Source organism: Pseudorasbora parva, chromosome 15, assembly GCF_024679245.1.
Source record: "Pseudorasbora parva isolate DD20220531a chromosome 15, ASM2467924v1, whole genome shotgun sequence".
NCBI lineage: Eukaryota > Metazoa > Chordata > Actinopteri > Cypriniformes > Gobionidae > Pseudorasbora > Pseudorasbora parva.
The window spans coordinates 35,861,708-35,874,814 of record NC_090186.1 but is presented as its reverse complement, the minus strand read 5'-3'; the positions used below and the strand labels follow the sequence as shown (position 1 = coordinate 35,874,814).

General features: G+C 37.7%; 1 protein-coding gene across 1 annotated transcript in view; it reads right to left on the bottom strand.

The window, feature by feature from the left end:
- Positions 1-13,107, bottom strand: part of ift172 (intraflagellar transport 172) — a 36,871-nt gene that overhangs the window by 14,295 nt on the left and 9,469 nt on the right. Inside the window, exons 15-25 of the mRNA XM_067417920.1 lie at positions 11,885-11,997; positions 11,631-11,798; positions 11,190-11,326; positions 10,980-11,087; positions 5,791-5,875; positions 4,419-4,511; positions 3,450-3,527; positions 2,691-2,939; positions 2,449-2,527; positions 2,186-2,306; positions 530-674 (exon numbers count right to left, since the gene is read on the bottom strand). Coding sequence (XP_067274021.1) covers positions 530-674; positions 2,186-2,306; positions 2,449-2,527; positions 2,691-2,939; positions 3,450-3,527; positions 4,419-4,511; positions 5,791-5,875; positions 10,980-11,087; positions 11,190-11,326; positions 11,631-11,798; positions 11,885-11,997 — 1,376 coding nt within the window. The remainder of the gene's footprint in view (positions 1-529; positions 675-2,185; positions 2,307-2,448; positions 2,528-2,690; positions 2,940-3,449; positions 3,528-4,418; positions 4,512-5,790; positions 5,876-10,979; positions 11,088-11,189; positions 11,327-11,630; positions 11,799-11,884; positions 11,998-13,107) is intronic.

Here is a 13,107-nt window from a genome sequence, read left to right as displayed (position 1 = left end):
GAAATAGAGAAAAATTACTCTGGCTACATTGATGTGTGTATGGGGGGGAATGGCATAATTTAGTTGTCACGAGAAGATGTTGACATGGTTGACATGGAGCAAGCTAAATCTCCAATCTACAGGCAATCAAACAGCAGAGGCAAAAAAAATGTGACAGCGCGTAATAAAACAAGAATCAACATTGGCTTGGCTTTTTGGAGATGGTGAGAACTGAGGGTGAGTAAGGTATTTTACTGAACAGATAAATTACCATATGTTCATTAACAGTTCATTGTATTACATGATCTATTGTGAAGGTTTAATTAATTATGGTTGTTGTAGTGCTGTGCTGGAATTTATTTAAAAAAGTGAATGTATGAGCAGTAGGATGACCATATTTATTCGCAAAGTCACACTGAGCCGAAGCACAACCAAAACAATGTTCTTCTGTAAAATGCATGCCGTTTTGTTTTTTAACCACGAGAAGGTCAAAGGTTACATTAAAGTACCTTTAATATTAATATTTAGCTGAAATGTGTTTTTTTTTCACCTCAAACTCCTGTACAGAAGCATAGTGCTGGGCAATCTTCAGGTAATATCGGGCAGTAGTCGTGTCCTCCTGTAGCTCTAGTATGTGCAATGCTTTCTTCCACTGGCGTGCTGCAATTGCTGCCTCTATGGCCTTGGTGGAACGTCTTTATCAGAGAAGGAAACATGAGAGTGAGATGGCGACTACAAACAAAATGGCACCTACCATGTTTAGGGGCGGGGAGCCCTAATAGGTGACACCACAATAATAAACCAGAGTGGACACAGCTACAATAAAGCAGTAATCTACAGGAAACAAATTAGAGCAATTTTTTTTTTACATAAATCTCCTAAGCTCATAGCCTGCATTTATTTGATGTAAACATTATTACGATTTAAATAACTTTATAAACAGTTTTCAACTTAATATATTTTAAAATGTAATTTATTCCTGTGATGGCAAAGCTGATGTGGTGTATGGTTTTGTCATGCTTATCAGGGAACTTTGCTGCCATCCCATGGGTGCAGCAGGTGCAATAATATTACATGCCTGCTGCACGCATGGGACAACATCAAAGTTCCCTGATTATTACAGAGGTTTATTACGTAGTTAGTTGCACATTTTAATTAAAAAAATTGCAACTTTTAATTTTCCGTCAGTCTTAGTACACAATGTAACTATACATATCACAACATGTCAATAGGAAAATGTTGGCGTAATGTTGTCACTTATTGAGCAGTAGGCTATCTAGAGCCGGTCTTTGTGCTAAGCTAGGCTAGCGGTGGGTGTGTCAGACAGAGTTTGGGCACGCACCGAGATAAAAATGCATGAACATCAAATGTATGAACTATGGACTTATCTAACTCTAGGGGATATGATGAATAAGCTTAAGTTCCAAAAAGTTGACATGTTCCTTTAAACAACAAAAATAAATAAATACTGCAAAAACAAAAATCCAAAGTATTTTTTTTTTTTTGTTATTTAAAGTCCCAAAAAGTCAGTGTGTTCCTTTAAAGGGCACATTACTAATATCCGCCTATATGCGGGTACACAACACGCGTACACTCTGCTTGTTACACACAAAAGGAGGCGCAGCAGCACATAAATATGCTAAATATTAAAAATAAAAGGACTACAATGTAAAAATTATTATTAAGTACATAAAGATAAAAATGCCTACTTGTCATAATGGATAGTCATTGCATGACGAATACATTTGGCTAATTATTTAACCAAACATGGCAATACACGCATGTATTTAAACTGACTCTTCAAGTTGAGGGTGTCTATATTTCGTCATGTAAATAACAATCCGCCATGGTGCAAGCGCACATGGCTTTTAAAGGGAGATGACTGATTGGTTTATTGCACATTATGCCCAAAACACACCCATGACTAATTAAGAGACTAGGTACAACCCTTTCAGACTATGCCCCTGGTGCAATTTTCCCTTCGTTAAACTAGCAAAAGTGGATTTGGACACGCCCTAAGTGCATCTGCGCCATGCGCTTAAAAACATGTGCTTAGATCATAAAAATAGGACCCTTGAACTTAATTTCATTAGCACCAGTAAAATGAAATTACATTTTACAATGTATTTTGAAAATGTAAATTACAATTACATTTTCAAAATATAATAGCCCTGATCAATAGAGGTTTGTTACTCTAGAGACTCACCCAGCTTCTATGTAATGGTTGATAGCAGCATCCAATTGTTTCTGTTGCACTAGGTAGTCACCCCACACTTCCTCCAGCTTTACAACTTCTGCAGGGAAGGCAATGCGAGCCAAATCTACCGCTGTGGAAGCACAATGCAAACAGCAGAGGTCAATGGAAGCAATGAGTCTATAGCTCTGATGCTAAGCATTACAACCACTGACTTATTGTTTCAATTGTAATGTATCACCCTTTTCTGATATGTTATTACCAGCTATGCTCACCTTTCTTAAAAGCATTTCCCTTGCGGTAGCACTCCAGGGCTCTCTGATTATTTCTTGTCCTTTCAAACAGGTCACCTGCCTGTTGAGTTCAATAATAATTCGATAATTTAAAATTCCTTTTGTAAAACTAAAATGTCAGTCATTTGGGCGGGTGGTTATGCTACTCATATGAAAATGATGAATGCAAGGATCTTAACAGTAGCCATCTTGTCAAGCCACATACCGTCGCAGGTAAAACTCACCCTCTCATAGAACTCTCCTTTGATAAGCGCAGTAGTAATGCGGCTGATGATGTCTTGGCTTGATAAGAGCTCATCTCTGCTCATGGCCAGCCAAGCAGCTTTGGCAGGAAGTCCCGCTTTCAGGTAGAGGTTAACAGCACCAGTGAAGTCTCCTTCGTTCTCCTTCACCTCGCCGGCCTTTTCATTTTGATTGGTCTCCATTAAGTAAGAATAGTAACTGCGTCTCAAATTGTCCAACTCTGGGTGGCCCTTTATGGTATAAATGCATTAAATATTAGTAAAGCTCATAATTGTGCATAGTCAAGACAGCAATGTATCAAAGGCGTATCAAATCTTATAAGAGATGAGAAAACTCTTCCTATATCATGAAAACATGGACAAGTTCATCCTCAAAAACAACTAAAAAATACAACTAACCACATAACTAACCACATTAATTCATTATTGACTGCTGATGGCATGAAACAAACAAGATTCAGGAGATTCAATAAGAATCCAGACTTATTAAGATACAGATATTTTGTATATATTTGGCCAAGTGCAGTTCATGGCAATATTAATAAATTGCCATGTTAGATTTTAATGAAATTTTGTTTACTTTTGTACAATAAACAATGATGGTTCTGTGTTGGATCAGCACTTGAGTTTTAATGCCCAGTGTATCTGGACAAAACCTGTTGAGAACCCCTGTTTTAGTCTAAATAAATAAAAAAAATGTTGACTAGATGTTCTGAAAATGATGTTATAAACAGATATTACCTTCGCCTCTGCCACTGCAATACAATCATCCCACATGTGGAGCTCCTGGTACATTTCCATCACTTCATCCACTGCATTCTGAAGGGTTACAGAAATATTACTCAGCAATTAAGAAATAACTGCTGCTCCCACGTATGAACTGTCCAAAGCCATTAAACTCAATTTACAAATAGATAAAGAAAAGTAGTTTAGAAATGCTTTTTAAAACTGCAATTTAAAAGTTGCATTTCATAATTAAGTTTTTTAATTAACATATTTTTTTTTAATTATTTAAAACATTACAATGTTATTGTTACATTTAACATTCATTTATTATAATTATTTATATTTTATATACACCAATCAGGCATAACATTATGACCACCATTCTAATATTGTATTAGCCCCCTTTTGCTGCCAAAACAGCCCTGACCCGTCGAGGCATGGACTCCACTAAGCCCCTAAAGGTCTGCTGTGGTATCTGACAGCAAGATGTTAGCAGCAGATCCTTTAAGTCCTGTAAGTTGTGATGTGGGGCCTCCATGAATCGGATTTCTGTGTCTGCGGCTATGCAGCCCCATACGCAAAAAACTATTCTGTGTATTCTGACAGCTTTCAGAACCACTGTTAACTTCTTAAGCAATTTGATCTACAGTAGTTAATCTGTTTGATTGGACCACACAGCGCCTTCTCTCCCCACGTGCATCAATGAGCCTTGTCCACCCACGACCCTGTTGTAGGTTCACAGCTGTTTCTAATATATCCCACCCACTTACAGGTTCCATGATGAAGAGATAATCAGTGTTATACATGTCATAATGTTATGCCATAACCACTGAATATTTTAAATGTATATATGAATGTAATAAGCAGTTTGTTTATATGACCATTTTAAAATTACACTAAAATGTGCTTATTTTAATAGAAAGTGGTAATTGCATTAAGTCACACTCCTAGTTGCAGATATTATGTTTCGAAACTATTCCTTACCTGTTCCATATAATACATCTCTGCAAGCTTAAAGTTTTTATCCAGCATGGCCAGCCGCGCTTTCACCTGGTAGTGGTCTGTACCATCATTATCCTACAGGAGGTGATGGTGCATAAATGCATAAGTACAAGCACAACAACATAAATGTACATTCTACTGTAAATGTACATTTTCCCCCCCACCCCCAGTTTCTGTTGAAGCCAATACAGAAGTAATTTAAACTGCAATTTATCGACTGGCCACTAGGGCTCCAGAAGGGAGCAGAGACTCAACGAGCCCCATGTTAAAGGGGTACTTCACCACTTTTTCATATTAAACTGTTATTTCCTTAACTAAGATAAGTTGATACATCCCTCTCTCGTCTCAGTGCGTGCTCTTAATCTCTCTGACTCGCGGTGACGATCTGATAGCATTTAGCTTAGCCCACTAAGCCCAGTTCATTCACTATGGTACCAAACAGAGATCAAGTTAGAAGAGACCAAACAACTACACGGTTTTCCAATTTAAATACAGTCACACCAATAGTTGAACGATCAAGTATGGTGACACAAAATTAAATGTGGCGCTTTTCTAAGCGGATTAAAAAGGAGAACTATAATGTATGGCGGAATAGCACTTCTGAGAGTACTTCAACTTGCCGTAGTAAAAAGTCACACCTGAAAAATCCTCCTCTCCTCACATCGCCCCCTCCCTCTCTCATTTCTGTCAATAGGCTCCAACTATTTGTGTAACTGTATTTAAATAGGGAAAACGTGGAGGTGTTTGGTCTCTTCTAACTTGATCCCTGTTTGGTACCATAGTGAATGAACTGGGCTTAGTGGGCTAAGCTAAATGCTATCAGATTGTGATCGCACGTCAGAGCGATTAAGAACGCACTGAGACGAGAGAGGGATGTATCAACTCGTCTTTTTTAAGGGAATAACATAGTCTAATATGAAAAAGCGGTGAAGTATCTCTTTAAAACTACCAACTTTACAGCAGAAAAAAAAACATGTTTACAGCCTGGTACAAACTGTGGTTTTGGTCTGTATAGCTAATTTTGCCTTTCATGACTACTGTGAGGGGAGTGAATTTTTTTTAAACTCATTTATAACACTATATAAAGCCTTAAAAGTTCTGCATAATTAAGGGCGTGGTTATTTTGAGTGACAGGTGGATAGCCATTTAGCCGCTGTCTGTTAGTCATTTTCTGTTATCCCGGCGTGACACGCGATGACGCGCTGGCAAGATGGCAACGGCCAGCTTGTCTCTACCCTTTAAAAAAGCTTATCGGAATCCTATGGATGTCACGGACACTACGTCCATATTTTTTTTTACAGTCAGTGGTACAGACATAATAACTAGAGATGCCACGGTCTGATGCAATACATACATTTTCCTTTGAGATGGCGTCTGCAATCTTGTTAGTCTCATTTAGGAATCGGGCTTTGGATACATCTCCAAGGGCTGCAAAACACCTGCAGAAAAAAACTCAGATGTGAAAAAGCTAATAAAAACAAATACAAACATCACATGGCATTTAATTTCACATTTGACCACCAATGCTGATGACAAAGCATTTAGGTTGGACAGAACTTATTGTCCATGATCAGATGACCAAAAGTAAGATCAAGCAAACCGGCAACAGAAAGAATATTCAGGCAATTCCTTCATTAGCATTCTCCTTGACGGTCAGAGCAATTTTTCTCTGCATGCTTTATGCAGATAAGCCTATTCATAACAAACCAGTCCCTTCTCATTTAAATTTCGTATTCAAACCCTTTTAAAAATGCTTATACAGTAAAAGGAAAACACGCTCACTGCCTCCTAAAGCAACTGGAAGCCTTTTTAAGAGGACCTTTGGTGCGTAGATCTAAAGCTTTTATCCTTCTGCACAAGCTCAGGTGAACAGTTTTTGCCCTTTTGCAAAAGATTTTACACATTTTTCTTTAGGCAGAATATTATCTGAGACACATTTCAACATTTAAAGTGCAACACGCAGAGCAGCTGTGCAGAATATCAGTTTTCTTTAAGGTTCTTTTAACGACTGCTTCTGGCGTGCATTGTAACATTTATAATTTACACCAAAAACATGACCACCTTTTCTCTTGGAATTCCTTGGAATTCAACAGCCTTTTTTGTCTGAATTACCTTGTGACATGTTGTTGATGTGGGGGACTTGCTAAAGGTAGTTCAAAGCAAGTTTTTACAAGTTTGTTTATATATATATATATATATATATATATATATATATATATATATATATATATATATATATATATATATATATATATATATATATATATATATATATATATATATATATTATATATATATATATTACTTATTTGGCAAGATATTTTAAGTACAGTGTGGCTGCAGTAAATACTTTCATTTCAAATTATCAAGTTAATTTATATGTATTTATGATATGACCCCTTTAAAATATATTGCTACTTTGTTGATTCAATGTGTTTATATTTAATTTAGCTCTTCTGTAGTGCCAATTAAATGCTGCATATTAAGAGCAAATAAGAAATAAAAATGAAAGGTGTAAAAATGCAGCAGTGCTATGAATAGAATTGTTAGGAAAGAAAGTATTGTATTAATCATGTGAAAAGTATTTCTGTACTACCTGTACAAGGGCTGTAATTAATATTTATTTGTACACATCTGCCAGTGTTTACCCGGTCTTCGGGTAAGTGGTTGTTGGTAAACAACAGATAAAATATTCTTGTATGGGTTTGTTAACAAATACATTATTTAATTATTGTTTAAAATCATAATCAAATGGTTTGTTCTCTGCTGATTATAAGTGTCTCGTCCGCCTGCCGAGCTGACGTTTACTACTATAATGAATATGAATTTAACTTTTAACCTCTTAAAATCCGAGGACCCTGTACAGGGACGGGAATGACATCGCATGTATATACTTTCCATTTTAAATGTCTGTGGAGGAGCTATGATGTCATATGTGGTACCATTTGAAAGCTTAGAGTCTCTACTTTCTGGAGATATGCATCACTTTGGCATTTGTATCTAATGTATTTACACTAAATTACTCTGGTGCCATTCCCGCCTGGATTTGGCCTACCCAAATTGAAAAGCCTCCCTTACACACATACAGTGGTCTAGGTTCAAAATGTTGGTGTCATTTTACAGGAAACCCTTTAAAGTTACATAAAACACTGCTAAAAGTGATAAACATGTAAGTATATGTTGTGTAAGCTGTTATAACCCCCTAAAAAATTAGGCGCTTTTGATTTTTTTTATATAAATTAATTTTTGAAAGTGTGTAACTCAGGCCCTGTGTGCTCTAGGACCCTGCAGTTTCCTGCAGTGTACTTATATTGTTAGTATGGTTTTACATCAAAAAATGTCATAATTTAGAAAAAAAACAAATATACTATACTGATATTAGCCATCTGGCTTGAATGCTCTGTTTCAAGGGGCGTGTCTGCTGTGAGACTTCAGTGAAAACACCCACTGTTGGGATTGGCTGACATCTTTGCATTTGAAATGAGATTATGTGACGGAGGGGGCATGGTTTAGTGAGGCGCAAGCAGCAGCTGCAGCACTGCCAGTCCAGAGAGAGAGACGGAGAGCTGGGGAAAGATTGCTGAGAAGGTGTTATTGTACCAAGTTGTTGAGACAGAGCGCTGTGAGCGAAAGTTTATTTTGTTTGTATCTGAGAGCTCTGAATAAAAACGAGTGAACTTTGCAACAAAATGCTTTCACCACAACTAACAACAAACACGACATTGACATGAATACAGTAAGAGCTTCTGTTGAGCAGCTTAACGGCAGTTTGGACAAGTGTGCACTGCAGATATACGTGTGATTGACAGATCCGAACATTATAAAGAGTGTTCTTTGATCGCTCTCTGTAGTTTAATCATTTAAATGACAGATTTGTTTCATGCTACTAACAGAAATGATGTGAATTATTAGTCACTGGCTTGATTCACTGATGCATCAAGACTGCCAGTGGCGTGACTGACAGTATTAAATGATTTAGAAAGAAAGTCTGTGTGAACTTGAATGATTAGCTACACATCAGAAATCACTGATCACAGATCAGGCATTTATGAACACTGTTTACTCACTGTTTATGGCGGTGCTGTCGAATTTGCGACTGATAAACTGAATCCATTCTCTACTAATTCTCTGGACGGGCAAAGCAGAGGAAGGGGATGAAACCTTTCCTGTTATGACGTCATAAAAGGAGAATTCAAGATTGGCTCATCTGGGCTCTCATTTTCTCAAAGTCAGAGAAAGACAGCCAGGACTCGGTTTACACTGATCACGTGTAAAACCTCATAAAATTTAAATTTTATGCCATGGGACCTTTAATAAGCAGGGGAAATTCCCAACTTTAAACAAATAACCATTTCCATGTTTAGGTTGTTTGTGCTGTAAGAATTTACAGGGAGACTTTAGATATAAAAACAGGTTTCTCATTAAAATCATATAATTTCCTATTGATTCAATAGAAGGTATGAGCTTACTAGGCAATACTAATATGGCGGCGTGGTGGCTTCCCTTTTTATGACATCAACCAGTTCTCTATATAGATCAGTGGCCTGAAAACACCTTTTTTAGATCAGCAATCAGATCATTTTTGGATCATGGGCAAATAGATGTGGCACTGGACATGAAAAAAAAAACTGCGTTATGCTGAAACTAGCAAAAAACACTTACGTCACACCTGGAGTTGCATTGAGCAGACTGTGATAGGGCCATGAAAGTGTCCTACTTGTAGCTAAGGACGACTACTTTGTAAAGTTAAAAAGCTACAGAGGAATCTAAACGTCAGCATGAAGCAGAAGTTGCAATAGTCTTAGGGTGAAAGCAGGGTTATTTTGTAAATCGTCAATTGATTGGATCGTTGGATCATTGTTATTTGCTATTGCTGTGATCTCTTGTGAGTGACAGAGCGTCGCACCAGTAAAAGCCATCAGAGAAGACAATAGGGCAGGAAAGTTATTTTGTTTAAAGTTTACAAGAGCACAGGCATTTTAAGGGGTGGTAAAACACAATTTCACTTTTCTAACTTTAGCTAGTGTGTAATGTTGCTGTTTGAGCATTAACAACATCTGCAAAGTTACAACGCTCAAAGTTTAAAGCAAAGGGAGATATTTGCTTTTAAATAGATCAATTTCTAAGGACTAAAGCAAATGGCCGGTAGGAACTACAGACATTTCACCAGGGTTGGCGACATCACCAGCCCTAATATTTACATAAACCCTTCCTCCGAGAATATTAAATAAGGGGGATGAGGCCATTTTTATTGCTGTGGAGAAGAGTTTTTGTGGTATAGTTAGTAGGCTAGAGTGTTGTTTCTGCAATGCTGACGAAACACTGTTATTTTAATCTGGATTGCGGGTCCACTTTATTCAGCCTTCCTAGGTACGAGGGAGTTAGGGATCAATGGTTAAAATAAATTTTTAACTTGGTCCCTCATAATTATTACCCAAATGTCGCTCTCTGTGCTGCACATTTTACGGAGGAAAGCTTCCTCAATCTTTGCCAGTTCAATGCAGGATTCGCACAACGGCTTGTACTGAAAGATGGAGCAGTTCCAACTTTAAAAACAGAAGCAGTTTACGGGCCACAACCTGTAAGTATGATTTTTTTGTCTATGGGTTTTCCTGTAATAGTTCGTATTGTTAATTGTACGTTGTAGCAAGGAAGTAAACAAATGACAACACTGTTTGGCTCTGCAGTGTTAAATGCTCATTCATACTTTATCCAACAAACACCTAACATTACAAACTTTTTTTAAATCTCAACAGTGAACTTGGAATTAGCATTTTATGTATTGTTTCTACATGCTTGTTTATCTACAGGCATGCTAAACATGGTTCTATGTTTGATTTGGCTACTATAATAAAGCCAATGTTTAATGTTTTTTTTGAGTTAACAGTTCTTGCTACAGATATTTGGTTATAATCGTTCTAAAAATACAAAAGCTCACATTCAGTAGCGATCACTATAGATGCTTAGTCTTTACAGACTACTGGTAAAGGTAAGGGGTTTCCGAAAAATGTGCATTAGTCGGTTAGCGAATCACAACACACTGGGCCAGCTTACCAATCTGAGCCCATTACATATTTTTGAGGGACCGGCTTAATAGAACCCGGAAACATCAGACCGTTTTTACAAAGAGGGACAGAGCAGTGTAGAATAAAGGTAAAATATATGAAAAATAATGCTTTTTTAAAAACAAAAACAAAGCATGAACACGTTACAGTGCACCCCTAAAACACAATCAAGCCTTAGAAAGAATGTGTTTTTACCATCCCTTTAACGATATGCACGGATAAATCATTTATAATAAATACTGCAATATTACATTATAAAAATAAGAATTGTCCATTTGAAATTTCATGGTAAGTTGATTTTTTGTAAAACAACACTGAGATGATCTGTAAAGGAATTCAAACAAACTACAATACATTTTTTTAAGTCTGTCACTGTTTCCTAGTTGTCAAGGTTAGACATATGATTCGGACAGCTATGCTGAAGTCATTGCAACAGTAGCTGAGTCATAGAGGTGGGCATCTGTCTTGCTTGTCTAACCTCTCAGCGATGTGGAGCTGTCGTGCCTCCAGGGAGAGTTTACTCAAAGTCTTCCACATGGCCTCTGTCTCTGCCGACATCTCCAGGGTCTCCAGGAATGCGGTTGCTCTGCGCGCACACATATACAAGTCCAGCTATGAATAAGGATACTTAAATAATTGAGGTCTAGTTCATGTTTTATTGCAGGAGGCTGTAGTGTTTTGTTTTTACCTGTAATAGTCACAATCATCAATGGCTGTGCCAAATTCAATCAGCCCCTCGTCTAGAGTGTAGGAGACAGAGTTAACCCCTTCAGTCACAATGACTTCAGTTTTGCCATTGGATCTCTCCAGGTCTACAATATCACCCTGCCGCCAACACAAAGTCACATGATTAAACACACAGACGACTCAAAAAAGACACTAAGACAATGAGGAATGCTAATGCGAATTCATTCAACAGAATTTCAGAGCAAAATATGTCTTATTCACCTGCAAATCATTATACCACTTTATAATTTTTTCCTACTCATTCCTACTCATACAGCAACGATGTGAGTTGTTTGCAGCGTTGCTCGATTTGAATAGTTCTTTTAGTTAATCTGGTTGACACAACATAGAATGTGCAAATAAAATCACTATTCACTCTGAGTGAGCTGTGACTTCAACTCACCTTGAGAGGAAACATTGTGACTCTCTCAGGGCTGTCGATGGTGTACCAAACACACAGGTTTCCTCTGTTCTGTGCCACAACTACATCACTACCTGGTACCCACTGAACATACGGACAGAAACTCAGCATGGTACTCTTCACACTACTCTCGATGTCATACAGGTGGAGCTGAACATGGAAAAAGAGACAGAAATGACACATTATTCTGATTTATTAGCGATATTACAGCTAAAACAATAAGGTTTCCCCCTTACCCTGAGTTTCTTGTCCCTAAAAAGCAGTTTACGCCCCGTTTCATTCAGCTCCAGCCAATCTATCTTGGAGTCGTGGCTTATAGTGCCCAGATTATACCCACCTACCAGGTCCACTGAAATAAACAAAAAGAGAGAAGGATCATGGGAGATGAATGCACCAAATACCAGATACAGATTCTTTTCTGTTGATCCAAGGTCAGAAATGAAGCATTATAATTAAAACTTTTAAAAAGTACGATGCTTTTAGACAATGTTTTAAAAGAATGGATGGAGTATTTTCCAGCCAAAAACAAACGCTGTAATAATCAGAATTATCAAATTTGGAGATCCATTTACTGCCATGAATGTAACCACACACACACACACACACACACACACACACACAAATACATGCTGCAAAAACGGAGGCATTGCCTTTCATAAAGACCCCGAACATCCAGGCCCTAACAAAAACAAATCAATGAGTCTTTCATGAATCACGTTGTGTGACGCTTCCCTGCATTTCTGGCTCTTTGTTCACAAATAACCATTCTGATGGGAAGCATCACTTATGGAGGGGGGCGGAGAGGGGAGAAAGAGAGGAAAAACACTTTCCAATTTGCACTTTCTGAACAGGTTTTAAGCACATGGATCAGTGAGGGGGAAAAGCACTCTGCTGTCTGTCAGAGGAAAATAAATTGGATGAAAGTTGTTTCTCATTTTCACCACCTGAAGAAGAAACAAGGCAAGCAGGACATAGGGAGCATGCCAGGACTTAATTAGCACAGGAAGTGGTCAGAGCCATGGCAGATGGCTGGCAGTAGCCGGTGAAGGAGAGGGCTGTGACGATGACACAGCAGGGTAACCGTCTAATTGAAAGGTAACGTCCGAACCGAACACACCTTCCTACTGTCCCATAAACTTTTAAATCTCGTCTCTGCAGAATCAAATAATGGGTCATATGGAGAAAGTGTCCCATTTAGAGTGGAAACAGACGATTATGTAATCAATACCATCGATGAAGACATCGATTAAATCAAATAATGGGTCTAATTTGAATAATTGTGTGCATTTTTGCATTCACTCAATGGGCTAAATGTCTAAATTAATCTTTAAATCACATAAACTGACTGGAGCAATAAGAGGAGGAACAATCGTTTAGTCAAAACTTAAATACAATGATGTCCTCCTGAACTACCACCTGAAAAGCACTATATAAATAAATGTATAGAGTTGCATACATT